The sequence below is a fragment of the Anarrhichthys ocellatus genome, unplaced genomic scaffold (genome assembly GCF_004355925.1).
Source record: "Anarrhichthys ocellatus isolate YVR2014 unplaced genomic scaffold, GSC_Weel_1.0 scaffold3, whole genome shotgun sequence".
Classification (NCBI taxonomy): Eukaryota; Metazoa; Chordata; class Actinopteri; order Perciformes; family Anarhichadidae; genus Anarrhichthys; species Anarrhichthys ocellatus.
The window spans coordinates 11,504,656-11,526,600 of NW_022280033.1; the positions used below are offsets into that span (position 1 = coordinate 11,504,656).

At 39.7% G+C, this 21,945-nt stretch overlaps 1 protein-coding gene and 1 pseudogene across 6 annotated transcripts in view; both read right to left on the bottom strand.

Moving 5' to 3' along the window:
• Positions 1-2,030: 2,030 nt before the first annotated feature.
• Positions 2,031-2,608, bottom strand: LOC116399639 (mitochondrial ubiquitin ligase activator of nfkb 1-A pseudogene; annotated as a pseudogene).
• The window catches only part of khdrbs2 (KH domain containing, RNA binding, signal transduction associated 2), a 57,400-nt gene continuing 37,705 nt past the window's right edge, over positions 2,251-21,945 (bottom strand). The window contains exons 6-12 of one of the 6 annotated variants that reach the window (XM_031876895.1): positions 21,463-21,646; positions 12,668-12,750; positions 11,790-11,845; positions 10,181-10,264; positions 7,573-7,626; positions 5,914-5,997; positions 2,251-5,078 (exon numbers count right to left, since the gene is read on the bottom strand). In XM_031876895.1, coding sequence (XP_031732755.1) covers positions 5,918-5,997; positions 7,573-7,626; positions 10,181-10,264; positions 11,790-11,845; positions 12,668-12,750; positions 21,463-21,646 — 541 coding nt within the window. In that variant the 3' untranslated portion in view covers positions 2,251-5,078; positions 5,914-5,917. Of the gene's footprint in view, positions 5,998-7,572; positions 7,627-7,844; positions 10,265-11,789; positions 11,846-12,667; positions 12,751-21,462; positions 21,647-21,945 lie in introns of those variants that run through there. The other 5 variants (XM_031876888.1, XM_031876903.1, XR_004213851.1 and 2 more) reach the window with 5 other exon arrangements.

A 21,945-nucleotide genomic window follows, 5' to 3' on the forward strand; every position in this document is an offset into this window, starting at 1 on the left:
TGACTATTCTATATGCTAAGCTAACTGTCTCATGTCAGTAATGTTATATTTTAGAATTTTTGACTTTTCAATTTCATATCATTTCATTTTAGTTTAGATTTTGCTTGTTTAGGTAGTTTCAGTTTCTCAGAAAGGTTTAGTTTCAGTATATTTAAATTTAGAGTAGCGCCAGATATAATCTCTCAACAGTATGTTGTTATATACATTTATATACACATGGTGGGAGAACTGAATGGCTAAAATGTTTAAATCTTTTAGTGTGGGAATCAACTTCAATACCACGCTCAGAAGAAAAACTTTCATCCGGACCTCATGTTAACCTTAGACCGGAGATGACTAGCTTGGTTAAATGGCATTTGATCTACTACAATATTTAAATCATATTCTTGTTCATCTCCTTGAATGCCAAGTCTGTTCAATTTCTGTAGTTCACACAAAATTCATGCTGCCTCCTTTTTTCGGTAGTGATATATTACAGCTCATAAACTAAAGCTGCAGTGAATTTATGTTCATTTTTAAATTTTATTTAATTCATTTTTTAACCAGGCAATATTGTTTGAGGTTAATTTTAGTCTTTCTTAAAGGATCGTTTTTTATTTAGTTTGAGTTTTAGTTGACCACAATAGCCTCGCAGTAGCTTCCCATTTAAAGGTCAGATATGAGAGTGGTATCAATCTGCTCATCTAACTCTTATAGCAAGAAAGTTAATGAGTCAAAAATGTCAAACTGTTCATTCAGTCTAGATAATAATCTGTAGAACTATTCATCTGCCTTAATTGATTCTGAGGATGTGTGACAAATGACAGTCTGTCCTTGGTGTGCAGTAGTTTGCATATGCAGCGAGCCTTTGAGCCCCTGACATTCTGGCTGGGTGTGCATCAAATGCAGTGCAGTAATTCCCTCGGACCCATTGGCTGTCTCTTTATGAATCCCCAAGTTATAATCTGTCAACACGCATCTGACATCCAGGGTGGCGTTCTGTATGTAGATGCAGCTTTCAGCCAGAGACAATCAGCTTGTCCTTGTGAATGCGACGGGAGAAGATGGACCTCCTCGCTCTCACCTCAACCTTTTCAAATGAGCTTTTATTGTCCTGTTAAGAACAAATAGGTGCAAATATTTGCAAAAATAAGGCAAGAAGCATGAGAGTTAGCCATCATTTATTTGTGCACACGGCCAAGCACAGCGTGTTGCATATCTGAGGATGTCTCTCTCTCTCTCTCTCTCTCTCTGTCTCTATCTCTCTCTCTGTCTGTCTCTGTCTCTGTCTCTCTCTTCTGTCTCTATCTCTCTCTCTGTCTCTGTCTCTCTCTCTCTCTTCTGTCTCTATCTCTCTCTCTGTCTCTCTCTCTCTCTCTCTCTCTGTCTGTCTCTGTCTCTCTCTTCTGTCTCTATCTCTCTCTCTCTCTTCTGTCTCTATCTCTCTCTCTGTCTCTCTCTCTCTCTTCTGTCTCTATCTCTCTCTCTCTGTGTCGCTCTCCCGCTTTATTGAATTTGTTTCAACAAGCCAACATCTTACACACTCTGCCTGTCTGTAGTGCATTAATTAACACTACAACTTTGTCATGGCAGTAAATTAATATTGTCTTAAATAACTTCTGTGACTAACATGTTTCGTTTCTTCTGACCTTGAAAAATAACTGAAACTCTGTAGTGAACAAAGTGTTTGCACATTATCCTTACAATTCAGATTTTTTAAATTCCACACAGTATGTCCTTAAAAATAAGATCAATATTCTTCACAGTAATAAGAGTGACCTTTTTAAGGAGTAAGTGCAGCACTAAAGAGAGAAGACAGTTACGTGGCTGACTCAGGCAGATCATACAAGTATTCTATGTGTTCCTCTGCACCATCTTGAAAGGCTTCAGGGCCCTTCACTGGAGCACGTACTCATGGGGCTTCAGTCAGTAGTCTCTCAAGTTCCATCCAGTTCCTCTCCCAGCGCACTCTTAGATGGTAGTAGTAGTTGTGTGGGCCGACTTATGGGAGGACTGCCGCCCCTGCAGAAACCCACTATCGCTTGGTCTCCTAGCTGTGCGTCAGAGTCCATAATGCTCAAAAGTGCCGTGAGCCATTAGAATTATTAACTCAGCCACGCTGGTAAGTGTTGTGGCCGACATTCCTTCGGCCTCCAGTTGCCCTTTTAGCTTCTCCCCTCTGAGGTATTGCCCTCTGATGTCACCCAAGACGTAATTAACCTGGTGGAAGTCATTGTGGGTCCCCATGTGCAGTCCGGAGTCCTGCAGAGTACACAGGACTCATTTGATCCCGCCAAAACAAAAGGGCACTGCACTCACTCTGTGTGTGTGTGTGTTCTCTCAACGTGAATTTCTGCAACACCCTGACAAATTATTTTTGGAAATGACTTGTCAGAAGCCCACCTACTGGTTGCACAGCACCTTTGATGACGGCATACTGTAGACACGCTCCTGGAGTAACTTTTAAAGATGTCTTTGAGTTTTCCATCGATCGGTGAAGTGTGGAGCATCATCAAGTTTGTCTAGTGTCGCCCGGCTCTTCCTAGAGATCGTATAGAAGGTGCCTGAGAGGGCAAGGCTGGCCCCAAGACACATTGCCACCTGTAATCTTCACAGGAAGTCCATCCATCCCCTCTGAGTGTCCCGTCACTGCCGGCCTGTCGGAGAAAAGAAGTCTCTCAAGCTGCTCTCAAATGGAAATAATGGATTGAGGGGGGAATGGTGTCCACGTCACATGATGGAGGTGTGTACTTGTGTGTGTGTGTATATATATCATAGGCCTACTGTGTTTAAGGTCATAAATAAACAATTAACAACATTACTTTTAAACAACATTTTAAGTATTACATGTCAAATTTCAGCAGAGTAGGATGAGAGGAACAACAGCTGTTATGTGTTGTTGTGGTATACATATTGATACGTTGTACTGCTCCTATGGCTCTGACACTATTTTCTCCAAGTAGAAGTTGCATTTTAGTCTCGTCAGAGAGTGCATTCAAATCTAGGAGATTAGCTGACAGAGCCCGTCTGGTCTGCCTGTGTCGGCCAGTCTCTATGGCCAGGCTGTGATCACTGAGTCTGTACATAGTCAATGTCTTTCTCAGTTTTGGATCACACGTGGCGGTCAGATAGTTTGCCACTGCATATTGTTTGTTTAGAGCCAAATATCATTGAAATTTGATTTTGAGTTTTTGTGGTGTCGTTTTCTTTTTCCAGATAAGTACAGGGACAGTGTGCAACTTTTAGTGGCATCTAGTGGTTTGTGGCCTATTTGAAATCTCCAAAACAAGAGAAAATGTTGTTCTTGTTTTGGTGGACATGTAGTTTGGTGCTGTGGTGTAAATCCAATCTGAATGTTGCTCAGGACATGATGTTCACTGAGGAGGTCTTTGCAGTCGGCTGTTTGCTGCAGAATAATGTCCCCAGGCCGCTGCTGACACACATGCATCGGTAATTGTTTAGGTCAAATTTATTTCCATTTTTAAAGATTGGTGTGATAATTTCTTTGCCCCAGATGTCAGGGAGATGTCCAATGCTCAGAACAAGGTTTCATAATTTTAGAATGACTTAGTTGAATTACGACTGCTAAATTCCAACATTTCATTTAATATACAATCAGGACCTTGTGTGATTTACAGAAAGTGCCATTTTTATCCCATTTTGCTCCCTTTTCTTCTCTATAATTTTAGCGTCTCCAAATGAACGACGCTCCTGATCGTCAGGTTGTCTGTGGTCTGAGTGGTTTTCTCAGACATCTGTATCAAACCACTTTTCATTGGAGACTTTTTCGGATTGGATAAATCTGCCACATTCTCAAATATGTTGTTTATATCCCGTACAGCCTGATTCAGGCCATCAGTACTGTGGTGGTGTATGAGGTGGTAAGAAAATGGTCTAATTGAGATTGCTACTGTTTGTCCATCAATAAGGTTGTTAACTGGGTTCTGGTACATAAGGGTCTGTTACTGTCTTTCTAATGGAGATTGTAATTTCACTATGATCAGATACGGTTGTTAGGGGGCTGACTGTGAATGCTCTCTACCAGGTCTACTAGGTCAGTAATGCTATAATCTACTGTGCTATTGCCAAGAAGAGAGGTGCGTGCAATGACCAAGGGAGTCCTCTCGAAGATGACCGCTAACGATGTACAGGCCCAGTGTTGGACAAAGTTCTCCATGTGGGGATGTGAGGGAGGGCAATGCTGATTTGGGCAGGTGTACGTTTGTCTCCCTGTGGTTATAGAATCTGCTTCTATAGCTGTTCTGGTCCCTGCAGATGAGTACGCTTTCCTGGGCCTGGTAGTGATTGATCTCATCTTCTAGACTGGAGAAACTATTTTCATTATAATAATGGGATTTTGATGGGGGGGTGAAATATGCTGTACACATGCATCTCTATCTGTGGCAACACCCTCTCTCCTTATTTTGTGCCAAATAAAAATTGAGTGTACACGGTTTCCCTTTAAATAAGCATTCCTTCTGAATCCCTGCCCTGGGTTACATTTTTCAGTTTGGTGAATGGGAACAATATCTCTCTGTAGACAAAGGGACAACCAGTGGAAATGTCTCCTCTACGCCACAGCTGCATCTCCTAACTCTTTTGTTAAGTATTGGGTCTCGCTTCAAAGGCCAAAAGCAGCGGATGTCAGGCCCTGGACATTCCAACATAAAAAAAACATAATTATATTTCATTCAGCTTATTTATCAGGCGGAAAGTGGAGCGAATGCAAAATTGAGACTCAATTGAGGTCAAGGAAATAGTATCTATAATTGGATTAAACAATCCAACTTGAACCGACCTGTCAAACCCAGTTTTTTGAGGGCCAATGGCACAATTGCCATGTGTTATATCAAAAGATCCATGGGGTAAAGATTGTTTTTCACATTGCAGAACTATGTTTAGGTTCAACCTGTGCGAAACAGAAAAGATTCAGGCTGCTTTCATTTCAAATACAGAGCAAATCAAATAAGCAGACCAAGATTAATTGCATGTCATTCTAATAGAAGACAGTAACAGCTGATACACACAATCGCCTCCTTACCTGTGAGTCATTTGTCTTCACCATCATGTTTCATGCTCCATCACCTTTCCTCTCATCTCTGAGTGCAACACATAAAAGTTTGATACAAACATAACTTATCTTTATTTCTAGCCCAGGACCAGATGCATAAGCATCAGTATTTACTAAATAGACGAATATGAATCCTATAATGAGTGCTGTGGCTGCATAAACAATGTAAGCAAATGTGATAAACTTGGCAAACCAACGAAAAAGAAACAGCTGCCAGTTCTTTTTATTGCGCCCGAGGCTGCAGACTAATGGACAAGAATCACCGTGGATCCATGTGTGGACTAATGGCAAAGAGATGTGAAAACAGCTGTAAAGTCTTTAAGCACCGTAGTCTCCATTCTTTGTGCAAAACAAGAAAATGTACAATGAGTAACGGATCTTTTTTTTTGTTTATCCTTTTTGTAATCTGAATGTGAGAGTTCTATCAGTGGCATTCACTTCAAGAAAAGCACCAACATCCGTAGCAGGCTTTGGGATTTCGGCTCTTGGCTGGTGTCGAGCTGGCGGCGGTCTTGTTATGAAAATGGATCTGACAGCGCTTCTGGCAAAGGCTGCATCACTGGCATACAAAGAGTGTCCATGCAACACTGTTAACTTCAAACTCAAAGGCGCAAATAAGCACAAGAGTTGGTTTTTAAGGAAGGACGGAGAATAGTCAACTATTCATTATTCAATTATTTGATCATCATCATTTTTATTCTTGTCAGTTTCAGAACAAAAATGTTTTTTTTTTTGCATCTTTTTGCGTAAAGTCGACACAGCAATTCTTCATGTAACCTCAACAACCAATCGTTTTTAACTCAGGACCAAGGAATAATCATTTATCGTTAGGTACTTTATGGAGAACGGCTTGGAATACGTACCGAGCTACTCTCCTGACTGATGGCATGTCTGATGGCTGAGTGCAATCTTCGGTCCTCTGGGAGCAGATTCACCTGCCTTCTGCTCTGGAAAGAAGCAGTACAAGTAGAAAATGAAATTTTAATGAAATTTCTTTCATTAAATCTACAGTTTTGTTGATTCAGACAAAAGTAGATTGTTGCCCTGAATTTGTTCATTTAATACAATGATTTAGCAGGAAGTAATGTCTTTTGTTTCCCCCAGCTCAGAATAACACCAAAGCACACACACTTCCTCTTGTGACACTCGAGACTGTGTAATATTGACGTCTGCAACTAACTATTGACTGACTCTTTGTTCTTGATTAAGTATTAACTACAGTAAAGCCTGCTGCAACAAGAAAACAGAAGTCCTAAGCTCTACATGTGTATTCATGTATCCATTCATTTATAATAATGCTATTATGATGACTTTAGTTTTGAAAGCTGTGGTGCCTTGCAGTCATGACTACAGCCCATTAAGAGGGATGACAATGTGGTGGGTGTTTTGGTAAAAATCAACATATTTGCTACATTACAGCAAAAAAAAAAAAATATAATTTGAGGACAAATCATTGCATATTTGTACACGTAATAAAAGGGAAGCCATGACTTATTGCAGCCTTACAGGAGGAGTGTATCTTCTAACTCTTGAGCACCTATTGGTGCTGTGTCTTGCTCTTCTGGCTCAGCTTTGTTCATAAATCTTGTTGTGCGTTAACAGCACAAGTGTGCAATTAAGGTGTTATGCCATGAATACATTTTCAAAAGGAATTGCACCTTTGGAAAAATGTCAGAAGAAGAGCATGAATAATGAATAGGCCAGCAGGTATCTGTCCACGGGGATTAAGTAAGGCTGCATTTGCACAGCTATAAAACACATAAATAGGATTTATTGCAGAAACGGCATAAAGAAAAATAAGTGGTGCAGAATAAATTTAAAAAAAAGAACATTTGTTTGACAGAAAAGAAGGTATGAAATAATAGCTACAGTAAATATCATTTCTATTTAATAAACGAGTCCTACAGTTAGGTTTTCTACATTATGTATGTATAATTAATCTACCCAGCCATATTACACACACATACTTCTCCTCAAGCCAGCCTCGTGTAGTCACCACTCTGCCCTTCCACCAATCAGATGATTAATTACTTCTAATCACACTGCAGTTTTAGTACGATTTCATTTCCTTTATTCCTTTTGTTTCCATTATTTTAATTGCATATCTGTGCTTCATTTTGTTTTTAATGAGATGTCAGAGTTATAAAAGCTGCGTGCTGTAGCACTCGTAGCTGATGTAAATGAGCTTTAATGGTGGGTTCATGAGAATGTGCAGCGAGGTGGAGATTGTATTTCAATCCTTTGAGAGTGCGCACACAGTGAGACACAAGGAAACAATACTCTTAATCACCAAGCATAAATGGACAAGTTCGGTTGTAAAGTATGATTAAGTATGAAAATAAATTATTACTTGTTAAACATTGGAAAATAAAATCAATCAAGGAGGTCTAATGAGCTAAAGCTGCTGGTTTTCTGTGAGCTATGTCTCATTTAAAAGCTAGAAATAAATGATCTCAACAAAAGTGACCACAACTACTGTAATTTACAACGTGACAACACTCCCGGTGAATATTTCCACTCACCTGTTACATTCGCCTCTGCTTTGCCCAAAATCACACACAAGTGTGTTTCTTTAACTGTAGAGAAAAACAAAATGTGATAAGGAATATGTCACTTCTATGTATCATCAACAATAAACAAGTACAGACTGACGGACTGCATGCAACGTAATATGCAATTGATACGATACATAGCACAGAGCAGTCATTGCATTCCATCACTGTGAAAAAAGTAAACCAATTCAAGGTGTTTTAAATAACATTTTATAGAAGTTTTTTTTAGCAAATTGCTGGAATTTATCTCTATCACTGAGGTGATGTTTAGTTTGCTGGACATTATTTTAGTTTCTTTTATTATTTCTTTTATCACAGTTTAGCTGAATTCCTTATGAACTATTTAGTTAGCGATATGAGTTTTTTTTTTTTATTTGGGGTTAAAAAGGGCAGGTTTACTTTTTTTTAAGTGGAAGTTAGCATTTTCCGATTAAACTAGTGTTATTATTATTAGGGTTACCTTCTTAGGGTTTAGTCTTCCTTTCAGTCCTGTGATCTACACTCTTAATGAGAGCCAGGCTTCAGACGGACTAATCACAAAACAGAATTAAAATCGCGATAACGGACTTTTACAGTTACAGTGCATGTACAGCCTTTTCAGGTTGAATGACAGAAATGCAAAAAGAGGTTAGCAGAGACATCGATGAGTCGGAAAGATACTAGACACAGCACGCCGAGTGCATACTATCAGAGGGTGAATACCAAGATCTACATCCTGTATGGCCCATTGTGCTCTTCACGAGCCAGCCTCACACGCTGAGCGTATCGTTATAATATAGGAGGACGTCTTACCTCTTTTAACTCCATATCATTCTCACAGTCAATCAGTGTCTGTTTAATGATGTAAAACGTCACAGAATGGATTAAGGAGAGACATTTATTAGTTTCCAAATAAGAAAGTGATCAAAGAGTCAAGGACAATTGAGCAGGAATATAAATTATTTAGCAAATTAGTCATTTGGGACAGGTTTGTGGGCTTTCTTTATGAAACGAGTTAGCTGTTACCTGAAAGCAGATGTTCATGTTAACAAACAATTTATAGCTGCATAGCCTCCTATTTAGAGAGTCTTACACACTGCGTTGAGGTTTATGTTATTTTTATTAAATGCTTTATGTACAAATACAGATTACACACAGGACAAGCACTCATTAGAAATGACACACTGTACATTGCTGATTGCTTTCAAACCAAAGAAAAGAATGTGTTTTGCATGTTAACGATCTCACATCTCATATCATTTAAAGTCACAGTATAACTTAGGCTAACTTTAGTCTGTGGTATCAACTCAGTTTTACCATGAAGTCATCAGAGGTTCATAAAGCAGTCAGTTATGGGGAAACTTGAGGTTCGATTTAGATTTCTGAACATTAAACATTTTTATAAGAATTGTTCAGGTCATTTAGTCACTTTGCATTCATGTCTTCATTTCTGGAAAAGGTTCGGTTTCCATCTGTTGTGTTCAGAGCAGTGTGTGGTTCTTAGAATGATTTTTTTTTTTTTTTTGCAAATCCTATAACAAATCAAAGCCGCGGCTGGAATCAAACAGGAAGAGAAAGTTCTGCAAACCAACAATGATCTGCAGACGCTTGAAAAGAACAAAGATGTATTTTCCCTAAGCCAAACAATGAATGCATTTGTGGTCTTGAAAAAGCCAGTCTGTTTCTCAAAAGGTTATGTTTACACTGTCAGGTATTAGTCTGGACAAGATCCACTTAAACCAGGCTGAGCCCACAGCCAGACCAATCTGTGAACTACGGAGAAAGGTGATGGAGGTTGAAAAAATCCTTTTAAATCTGAAGTTAGATTTGCTCTGCAGCTCTGGCCTGTTGAGTCATGTTGGGTGACCCATAATAAGCTGAGCTGGGTTTGTGCGCTGTTTTCTTTTAGGTTTCTAAATTAGAAAAAACTGTCAATATGGGTGCAATCAAGGGTATTTGTCAAACTGCAGGGGCAACTAAAATGTGAAAAATGTGACTTTTGTGCCTTGTTGTTGTTGTCGGCCATGAGATGTCTCACAATGTCACGACAAAAAGACAAGCCTGTTAGGATCCCAGTCTGACAACTTTGACTCCGTGTTGTGTGTTAGGACTCTGAGATCTCTAATCTGAGCATCTCGAATGGCAAAAATATTGTACAGGTGTTGGCTAATAAACCTTGATAATCACTGCATTAAAGGCAATGAAATTAAAGTAATTTGTCAACATCCGAGTCATAACTTAGATGAGAAAATCTGCAGTAAAAATGAAAAAAAACTACCGTCATTTTTTGGGATGGACAGAGGTGGAATGAAGGACATTTAAACAGCCATTTCTAAGAAAAATCTTCCTCTGCATGGATGAATATGGATGAAAGTTTATTTTCATTCCCTTTCTAGATTTTAAATAAAGGACTCTGTCCTCAATGAATAAATAATTGGTTAAGTTTGTAGATTTATGGGGTTCATTTTTATTTCAATTTCTAAAGGAGACAAACAAACAAAAAAAGCAGATGTTACAACATTTTATGAGGAATTAAAAAAAATATATATCAAAAGTTTAAAATTGGAGGTCACATATCTGGAGCACCTTCAGTATCTACCATAGGGATGCTTTCTGTAGCCCCCTCTTGTCAGCCGTAAAACTGGGGCTTTGAGGCTGGGACGGGCAGTCGCCCACTCCTCCTCTGCAAAGACAGTTAAACACACATTGTAGGAAGCTGCTGCATCCACCGTGCTGCCACAAAGTCAAACTGTGAGCTGGGCTAACGTATACTGTCCTCTCACAACCCATTTAACCAGAGACAAGAAAATTCAAGCGAGTAAATTCTGTCCCAGGTACTTTAGAGGCTTCTATCCACGGAAAATTAATTTCATAAGCACTTTGCCCTCTGTTGGACCAATACCGAGATCTGACTGTCAGCAGCGCCTTCCTCGGAGCCAAATTACATAAACACGGCCACCTCTGCTGCACGGCACATTGCACTGCTTCCAAATAAGAAAGTGTTTATGGAGCAGAAAATCAAATTATTGCCCCCTTGGTTTTTGGTTTGGTCCGACCTCAACACCCTGATGCACAATTCATTGTGCTGGAAATGAATGAGCCTGCAAACCTGCTGTGGCAACCGGCTTATCGCCGCTGTCATGTGACAACCTTGTAACTCCACTTTTGGTCATTTATTTTTTTAACATTTTAGTTTAAATGGAAGCTTTTCATTTTGAATAACCATTTGAGGACATTCACATACTCTTTTGCTTCTCTGACAGCAGTGTTGTGTGCACAGCAGAGGTTACTAAGCCAATAGCAACAGCTTTTCTGGAGGAAGCCCATGAGGGCATATATCCAAAAGGCAAAACACTTTTTTTTACAGCGGGCATCGGTTAGCCCCCTGAGCTTCCACTGGCACATTTACTGTTCGAGTCAAATGCAGCTCGTAGCCAGGAAGGTAGGAGGGGTGATGCATGCAGGAGCGGCCCCCTCGGTGACAATGATTTGAAGTGGGCTGGAACCACAAGGCGTTTTCCTTTGTCTCTCTGCTTCACAACATCTTTTAAATATCAGCCCTGCAGCAGCAGTCCGGACTGTGTGACAGAGACTTGGAATGAATTGAAATAAGGTCCAAGGATGTTTCTTAAAAAGTCTGTTTTTAAAATCATACATTGTGTCTACAGATGTGAGTAATTACATTAAACAATAGACTCAAATGACTGTTGCTTTTGTGAAATATTACCGGCTTAATGTCGGGGATAGCACTGGAAAATGTTTTAGCTGACTAGTTGTTATCACACACTGAATGCGTTGCAGATATTGCTTTAGTGACTATACAACCTAATGCTGGACTCTCCTAACAGTCATGATCAAATAACCTACCAATTTATTATTTTTTCAATTATCGGACTAATTCTTTGGTCAGAAAATCATGTAAAATCACAATCACAATTTACTAAAGCACATGGTGACAAATTGCTTTTTTGTCTGACCAACACTCCAAAACCCAAAGATGTTCAATTAACGATGATATAAAACTTATCAAATAACCAACCAACTGTTTAAGCTCTAATTGTGTGATGATGACCGTTTTCCTTTTGCTACGTTAGAAGTAGAGAACGAGAAGGGACGACGACTCGTGAAAAAGAGCGTGACGCGTATTTGGATCGACGTTCAACTCACAAAAACAAAGTTCTCCTTCTTACAGGATAAGCAGTACTTACCATAGTTGTAGGATTCATCACTGGTTCCATGTCGATATTCATAATATTCTGAAATGCTAAATAGACAGAATAACATCAGTCAAAATTCATTTTTGTAAAATGAGGAAAGATGGTGAAATGTTTTGTTTAGGTAAATAGTATTTAAAGTACACATAAGGTTGGCATTATTCTACATGTTCCTTATCATCTACAAATACTGTCTTTAAAAACAAATCTATATTTTTAAAAATATATATAAGGCTACGTTATTTCCTGAAACAGCTGGGCGGGCGCCATAGGTTTTAGCAAACATTCCTCAAACGGGTGTAAATCGTGCATTTGTTGGGGACTATGTTCCGCTGTGGATTAATACACATTTGGTGCTCCAGTGAGTATTTACATCAGCAGGACAGTGTAAGTGGGATTAACTACAGTGCTAATGTTGCTCACTGATGTGTTTTTAATAGTTTTTAGACGACAGTGGAGCTCTATGGCGCAGAGGACTAAGATACATCAGATTTCGGATGGACAGATGATACTGTTTTTGCCTCATTGGCTTTGTTCTTTCTGAGTTGTTGACAATAAGAAACATAAATATCACCAGGCTGATCCTTTATCAAATTATATGTACAAAAGGTCCTAACTCATGATTCAGATTTAATGTTCTGTGTAAACAAAGTAAGTCAAGTGGAGGTCTTAATGTCCTATTGCTGAACATATGTCATGCTGAAATGTACAGCTGGTCACAGTGGACCTTTCACAGGCTGTACTGTAAGTAAACATAGACAGATGGTGATTGGAAAAAACGTGCTTTGTTGTTTATCTACAGTCTGTGTGTGTGTGTGTGTCTGTGTGTGTGTGTGTGTCTGTGTGTGTATCTGTGTGTGTGTAAACGTCACCTCTTTGACGGATTGCTGTAGTTATCCTCATAGGTTTCGTAACTCTCGTCATCATATTCCCCACCATACCCATCATCGTAGCCCTGTGAGAAAACACGCAGTTAGCATTAAAGTCTCATCTCTATCCAGTCTAACTGGTTAGAGGTGAATATAAAAACAATCAATACCTAGCTCCTCAGGCAAAGTCCATTACTTTGTGTCCATAATAAGAGAGGAAACAGGGGGAAAGAAAATCATGTCTAACAGAGAATATTGATTAAGGCTTGCAGGAGAGCATCTCTCACTAGTGGAGCCTAATAGACACCTTCTGAGTCTTAAACCGCAATATGGATCTCAACTGTTGATAAGTAGCTACTCGAGAAACAAAAAGCCAGCGAGTAACTGCAGTCGTGTTCAATAACGGTAAAAATGGCAAAACTGCATGCAGCAAACAGGCAAAGACTTTCTGAATGCTTTGTAGAATGTCTCTCCTCCAACATTGCCTCCTCTTAGCATTGGTTACCACATCTGTGCAGCTATGAAACAGGTAAAACACCTATACAGCGTATTACACTTGTAAAACACATAGCACTGTTGTTCCCTCCAGACACAGAAGAAAGATCCTCTGTTGTGTTCGATGGGGAAACTGAGACATTATCAGTATTGCAAACTAAAGTAAGTAAGTAAGTGGCAATAAGCTGTCAACATGTAGGTTTATTTTTGTCTGCAGTATAAATCCTGTTGCAAATATCGGTGTTGAGCCTCAGACTGTTTTTTTCCGCCCCAGTAATCCGGTTAATGAGTTACATCTACAGAGGACTCAACAAAGTTATGCAAGTAACCTGGTTTTGGAACAATATCAAGTAAACATTGATAATTGTGGCATGTAAACAACTCACTCCTTTCACTTTGGAGTTTTTCCACCTGCATAAATGTTCACATAATCGATTCAGGATCAGCAGCTCTTTCCTATGTATTAGACGCTGAAGTCGCTGCTCCTTTTCATATTTTTTTTATTACTGGTGGACTTGATGGTATAAAAACCACTGGGGACAGGTTGGACATGTTCCTCTCACTTTTCAAAATCCCATTTTGGTCCATGTCACTTTTACACTTTCAGTTGATTTACTCCTGAAGTCTCTTTAATAAACAGGCCGACATCTTTTCACTGTCCTGCTGCCAAAACCCAGATCAGGAGAGGAGTTGATATGCTTTCAATTATGACTGTGCACTCACAGCGATTAAGTTTTATGAGCAGGAGCGAGTGCTCTTGGGCGTTAATGCCCTGGCTGGAGTTTTTTTATTAATCTAAAGAAATAATTGATCCTATGTTTGTTTATTTATAGTTCGTACACTCCTAAAAGTATTCTGGAATTGAACATAAATCAAAGATACGGCACTAAAGGACACATGCCCCTTATACAGAAAGAGCATTATTCACCATAAACTATTCATCATCAGGACTCTACCAAGGAAACTACACATTGTTATTGGTCAGTACAATAATAAAGCAGCAATTTACATTACATTACCTAGGGATAATCAATCTCAGCGGACCAAAGGTGCTCGTAAACAGCTTAACCTGAATAAGTCCTTAACTGGAGCAGGGCCAAGGTGCAGCTGTAGTCTGCTCTTGTAATTGTTGGATCTTGCTCATTGAAAGACATTTAGTGGAATTTGAAGTGCGTACGTTTCTTTTCCATCATGATCTAATCTCTTCTAATCCTTTCCGAGCTTGCAATTTAAAATCAAGCTCCACCGTGATGCACACAAGTGCTCACTTTCTTTGAGCGATCGCCTACATTTTAAATCGGCAGAATGAAATTTGTTGAAACTGCAGTGAAGCTGGATCATTGCCAGACGTGGTTTCAACAGCCTATTATTTCTGTCTGCCTGTAACAATAGAGTAATACCATTTTGCTGTTGATGTGGCTGCTTTTGGTAATGTTTGTAACACCAGAGCAGACACATCAGTGTGAAGGACACAAAGGAAATTACATTCAAGGCACTTGAACACACTCTCCCTCTCCTTTCGGGTAATGCTGAATCCAACGGCTCTGGTTCCTGTGTGGCTTTATTTGTGCGAACATGAATTTGACTAAATTAAAGTTAGGGATTATGTCAGGGATTAAGTTGTTCAGGGGATCCAATACTTCTCATTTCCTTCTCTACAAAGAAAGAGTCAGAGACCTGCGTATCTCAGTAATTGACTGTTTTGTTAGCAATCCCATATGACAAATCGCTCCACACTGGACTGTAAATGTAAAGCGATCGGTGGATTCATTCCAGTCAAATGAATTCTAAAAATAAACCTTCAGTCATGGTAAAGAATCACAGGACTAAAAAGTAATATAAAACTTGAGTTCTTTAAAGCATTTTCTTTAGCAATGACCTGTAATAATACACAGCCCTAATAAATAGTGCATGACTTTTGTAGCAGCACTTTTGGTTTTGCATTTTTTTCTTGGTTTATTTTTTGGAAAATGATTATTTCAAATGAACTATTACGGTATGTAGATGTGTCGAAATGCGTGACGACAAATTAGAGTGGTGGCATTTGTGATGCCACCCGAGCTATCCCCATGAAAACCAAACATCTATGTGCCGAGGAAGACAATGAAATTGAAGTACATGCGTGACTGGTTCTAGACGACAGGATTTGTATAAACAACACAATGCGTAAATACAAGCTGTGACTATTTGCTGTTTTATTTACTGGTTGAATTGTCTGACAGAGTACAGATAAGCAATGTTAGGGAGAAGCAAAGCAGTGCGACACATGTTCTGTATAATTCAGCGTCAGTTCAAAGACGTTCATCACACTCTGATTTATCTCTCTGCTGACCTCAGTATGAGTTTGACCAACAACACAGACGACAAGGTGCTGTGGTGTAAATAGTCCGGCTACTAATTAATGAGGCTGAAGTCCTCGAGTTTGACTCTCATCTGTAAAAACAATTAACACCGGCCCTTTTTCAACAAAGGCAGAGGAAATAAATCAAATGTTAACATAAGGGTGGAGAGTCCTCGCTCAGTGTAATTAGGACAGCGAGAACCTAAAGGCCCTTAGCACTGTGCTTCATTATCAATTGACAACCTGTATGTCCCCTGACAGTGACTGATCTTCTTAGGGAGCTGCCTCTGAATGCCTCTGCACACAGCAGAATGGGGAGGAAAATGAGATTTGCAGCCTTTTGTCTCAGTGAATAGATGCTGCTCTTCACTGCTTACCTGCAAATTCAATCAGCATGAGCCTTCTGTTGCCGGCTACACGCATATGAGTTTACTTTTGAATATATTTTCTCAAATTGTGTCGCGTTTAAATTTGAGAAAAAGGGCACGGGTAATAATATTTCAAGAATAGTGAATTAAACAAAATCATATTTGTTATAGTGGCTCAACAGAGGCTCAAGAACAGACATCTGAAGACTTCTCAGTCTTCAGATGTCAAATATTGTAGTTCTTGGTGGGCTTCAGTCCCTGATGATGCGACTGCTGCTATTATGCATTCGACCGGAGCTTTTCTTCTGTTAAATAATCGAGTGGAAGTGTGTGTCATACATCTATTTTAATAAACAGGAGAGTTCTGCATGGACAATTTCTATAATTAATCTAACAAATGTGAACTCAGCAGTGTATCTGAACCCATTGTTGTAAAGCAATTACAGCAGATGTGCATAAAGGTGGCCTGAGAAACTTCTCTCATTCAAGATATATACAGAAATCTCACGCATCTTTTATGTTCACGAAATAGATGATATGGGGAGAATTTTTCCCCCCATTTCAAAAGGGTGTCCTTTTGCTTTTTCCACAGTAGATAGATTCGATTTTTTTCTTCAAAGCCTCCCAAAGCTCTGTGTTTAATCACATTATGGCATTTCCCGCACGGCCTCGGTATGGTTGCAGGGCTCAGGTTTTAAATACCAAGCTATGCGTTTCAATTTTTACCAGCAATTTGTACAATTCATGGTCTTGCTGTCAGGGACAGAATCCTGCATCACTCTCCAGATCCCTCTCTTCTATCATCATGCTCCGACATTAAAAGATAAGATGTGATCCAGATGGGATTTGATCTTTAACATTAAACTGGGGCCATGGTCCCAGCCTATACAAAATGCCATCAATCACATCTTTAATCTCCTTCCGCTCTCCCTTTGCACTTTTCTCACAGAGGAACTTATACTGATTACAGTGAAATGTCTCACTGCGCTCAACGCTCAGAGGGGACCAGTTTGCACTCTGGGATGCTTTCACTTCCAGAAGAACAGTTGTACTGCTGTGATATAGAGTTTACATATAGTCTACAGAGCACCACATTGTTGGGTCTCTGTCTAAAGTACTCCCACACTTTAGAGGATTCTGGCCGAGGTGTGTTAGCTGCAGCTCTGGGGGAATGCACGCCTTGAACGGGCACAGACATTCTTGCGACTTGCCGATGCGGCTTATGCAAATCGGTGTATTTGTGTAATCAATGACATCGATTATGTCAACGAATCGGCCCTGCCTATGAAGCTCTATGGCACGGAGGAATAAGACAAATCAGGCTTTGGCTACACAGACGATACTTTTTAGTATTCATTTATTGTTTGTTTTGTTTTTTCAATGGGACACAGATAAAATACCTACAGCCTTATCCTTTATCATCCGTAATAAAAAAAAGATCTCAGTCATTTTGTACTTGAACTCTTTCACAGTATTATGTCAAAACAACACTGAGGAGTGCAAATCTGTTTTTGCTTTTGGCAAGGCTGTTTTATATGGTTTCAGAAACTGTTCGACGAGTGAAGTATCGCAGCACTCTGTACACCTGAAAGGCAAAAACCTAACTTGAGTCGTTGCAGAAACAAACTTCACTCCAGGGTGAACATGGTGCTGATGTAGAGGATGTAGCAAGGTGAGATATGTGTGAGAAAGACAACACCAGATGTTCATGAATTAAAGAGCGACTACAATTACCACCTCACTGTTGTATTCCTCCGCCAACCATTTCACATGTCATCGCTTCATTATTTTAACCTGTTTGACGTTTGTGTGAAATTGTCACAATCTTGAGTTATGTGATTGTGAGGTCACGGTAACCTTTGACCACTAAATTCTGATCAGTTCATCTCTTAGTGCAAGTGGACGTGGTTTCTCTGTATTTGTGTGCATGCATGTAAATGTAGACGGTGTATAGCTGCACATATTTATTCATTTATCTTCTCTGTTATTTCACTTATAACTGTTATGTTCATTTTAGACTAAATGTCTTAATTAAAAGACAAAACAGGTATTAAGAAAGGTAGTCTTTATCATGTGGTTATCTCTTATATATTATTATATACTATTTATTTATTGAATGACCAGAAAACAAGCTATTTTGTGATGTATATCGTTATCGAGATAGGAATTATATATACTATATTACCCAACTCTACTCCAGACGTCTCTGATAGTCGTATCGTGTTAAAGGATAATGGACCAGACAGACAGACGGACAATCGGAAAACATAATGCCTCTGGCCACAGCTGTCATGGAGGCATAAAAAATGCTACATGATTACTACCAGCTTCCTCATTCTTCCCATTTAAGTTTTAAATCAATACCCCCCCTCGATTAGATATGATTATGGACGTTCTCACAGTATCACTTTTATGAAACAGACGGACGGTTTGACAGAGTCCATCAATCAAAGGTCTCTGGAGAAATGTACAGGTACACGATACCTTTTTTTTTTTTCCCCCTACAGACAAATACAGGATGTCGCAACAAAGGGAAATCTATTGCTGCTGATGTCTTATTGTGTTTCAGCAGATTGTACAGCATCTTGTAAGCTCAGTGATTGAAAAGGCAAACAAACCAGGACCTTTTGTATAAAGAGGTCGGGCTACATTCTGGAAACATTCTTGAAGAAAATTGTGTAATGTAGTAGGAAAAAAAAAAGAAAAAACGAAGCAAAGTGAGATATGAGGGAAGAAAATGTTCAGGACAAACTCATCTTTCCATAATCCCCTAGTCTCTGCGCTCCCACCCTTCTTTCCAACCTCCAATTACAAAGAGAAGAAATGCCTCGCTTTTTACTCCTCAGAAATATACAGGCTCTACATCAGAACTCAATTTGGTTTGGTAATGAGACTGCGCTTGTGCATTTCCCCATGCAGACAGCCCAATCTTCAATTGCCAGCACACATGGGGGCTTTGCTTAGCAGGAAGGCTCTGAGGAAATAGACTGGTAAAAGTGTTGCCTTTTTTCATTTGGATGAAACTTAGAGCTCACCGTGTGTAGTCTTCTCAAAATGACCTTGAGATATTCTCAAGATCTGAGGACAAGCACACTTTTAACTGGAGCCTTGAGTATTTCTTTGTGCGGATCCCCAGCACTATTTCAAGTGATGTGAACAAAGATTTCATAGACCACTGGTCAAGGTAATCCCCACTCCTCCTAAAAGAATATTCTCTTTGTTTGCCTGTAAATGGTAGTCACAGTGCAGAGCTTCACGTGTCAGACAAATTACTTTGTTTGTATGACACTCCACTTCAAGGTAACTTATAGTGATGTTGTAAAGCACATGTTTATGCTATATATATATACTGTATATCTTTTTTTTATAGGTTTTAACCCACTATAAAACCACATTTACTTTCCTGCAGTTGCCACTTTGTAGGCAGCCGTTTTATTTCACCACAGAATGAACATCTACGAGCTGCAAGCAGGCGCTGATTTAATAGCTCATTCCGGGCACTGACATCTGCTGCTGTTACACTTTCAATGCACAAGTGACCAAATTCACATCGCGCCAAAACATGTTTGCTTTTCACTTGTCCTATAGAGATGACTTTCTGACATCAGAATGTCAATGCTTTCTGGCATCAACCCTTTTGTTTTAGACTGTCGGTTCTTTTTTTTTTTTTTACTGGAGGTTTTACCACATCAAGTAAGGTGACATTTACATCAAACTAGATGAAATAAGCAACAGACATTGAAATCACCATGTGCTATGAAATATGCAATTAGTTTGGAAAAATGAGTTTGCAACGTTCCAGATGCACAGCAGTTAGAAATAGCAGCTATCAGAGCAAGTGATGGAGAGATTTGTCTCAGCAAATACAGCTGAAAGCTGATACATCTCGCACATCTCGTACGTCTCAGCCCTCAATACAGTCTGACCTGAACTAAAATCTGTCTGTACAGTGAAAGATGCTTCGCTTACAGCTCTTTGAAGACAGGGAAAGCTAGCTGTGTTTGGAACTAAAGTGGCACAGGTGAAAAGAAAGTTCTTGAGACAAAACTCTCCTCTTTAAAGGCAGCAAAGGACAAAGAGAGTTAAATGGAAAAAACGGAATCATTGGATGATGCTGTGTGTGCATATTTTAAATCCTTGAAAGCCTGAGCTGACTTCAATTTTGAACAGAAATTTTGCCTCTTTACACAACTCCAATGGATTTGAAATTAAGCACTCAATATGTGGTTGAAATGTAGACTTTCAGCTTTAATTCAATGGAAAAAAATCATCACAATAACCGTTTAGGAATTACAGCCATTTTTAAATAGCCTCCCACATTTTCAGAGGCTCAAAAGTAATTGGACAAACTAACATAATTGTGAATATAATCATTATTTTTAATACTTGGAGGAAAATCATTTGCAGTCAATGATTGCCTGAAGTCTGGCACCCACAGACATCACTAAACGCTGAGTTCCCTCCCTTGAGATGCTTTGCCAGACCTTTTACTGCAGCCTCCTTCAACTGATGCCTGTGTGTGGGTCTTTCTGCCTTCAGTTTTATCTTAAGTAAGTGAAAAGCATGCTCACTTGGGTTGAGATCAGGTGACTGACTTGGCCATTGAAGAATATTCCATTCCTTTGCCTTGAGAAGCTCTTGGGTTGTGTTCACAGTATGTTTTAGGTCGTTATCCATCTGCACTGTGAAGCTCCATCCAATCAGTTTTGTAGCATTATGCTGAATCTGAGCAGATAGTTTAGCCCTACACACCTCGGAACGTATCCTGCTGCTTCTATTAGGTGAGACATCACCAATGAACACCAGTGACCCAGTTCCATTGGCAGCCATACATGCCCATCCAAAGCACTGCCTCCACCAGGTTAGACAGATGCTGTGGTTTGTTTCAGATCATGAGCCGTTCCTTTCCTTCTCCACACTTTTCTCTTCCCATCATTCTGGTACAAGTTCATCTTGGTTTCATCTGTCCAAAGAATCTTTTTCCACAACGGGTCAGGCTTTTTTAGATGTTTTCTGGCAAAGTCTAATCGGGGTAATACCTGACTGTATCTTTGGTTTAAAGAAGAAGAGAAAATGATCCCTACATTGTGATTTCTTTCCACCACAACATGCAACTACATCAGACTCCATACTAACTTACCAACAAAAGATGAAGATAATATATTCTTATCACCGTTTAAAGGTACGGTGTGTAGGATTTGGTGGCATCTAGTGCTGTGGTAGAGGCCACGTTCATATTATATTACATTTTTTGCTAATAGATCCCCCGAAATGCTACACTGGCCCTTTAAGTCAAGCAAGCAAATTTCAATATTATGCTGATATAAATGAAAATCAAGGGTGGCTTGGATCCAAAATCATTATAAAAAAGTTTGGTATGCTTTTAAAATTAATTAAATTAAATATATATTTCATTCATTTCCTGCTTGCCCTAATTTTTCAAACACATGTCCCTGAACGCCCTACCTCTCCGTGTAAAGCAAGACTCCTCCAGATCACAGGGAAGGAGATTAAACAAGTCTGACTTACACACAGTTCAAGTAAAATTATAATCAGCCATACTTTTCACTGTGTGCAAAGAGGATTGGACTCACATATTCGTCGTATGATTCATGTGTGACGGCTAACAGCGGGGGCCTGTATCCTGCGCTCCCCGCTGCCCCCCTGGCCCTCGGGGCTTGCACCTCCCTCGTTGAAACAGCCGCGGGAAGTTTGCTGTGCGTCGCTGCCGCCGTCCCCCGAGGGCCGGCTGCACTCCTTCCTGTGCCTCTGTGGCCCCTGGTAAAGCAAACAAGCAGACAAACATGCCGTCAGTTCGCCTTACTAATCTCACTCCACTCAACGTTTCAAGCTGCAGTGGTTTCAGAGGAAAAAAGTGGAGTGAAGACATTAAGAAATCTGTTAAATCCCTCTTATCGCTGCACATGTGCAGGCTGCCTCGGACGCTGGTTGTCATACAGTGAAACACAAGATAAGCATAACCTCTGCTGGCACCGAGGTAGATCTTGTAATGATCAGAGGGCTCAAGAGTGTCACTTTGTGTCTTTGTCAGCTCTGCAAACATGCCTGTGGGACTG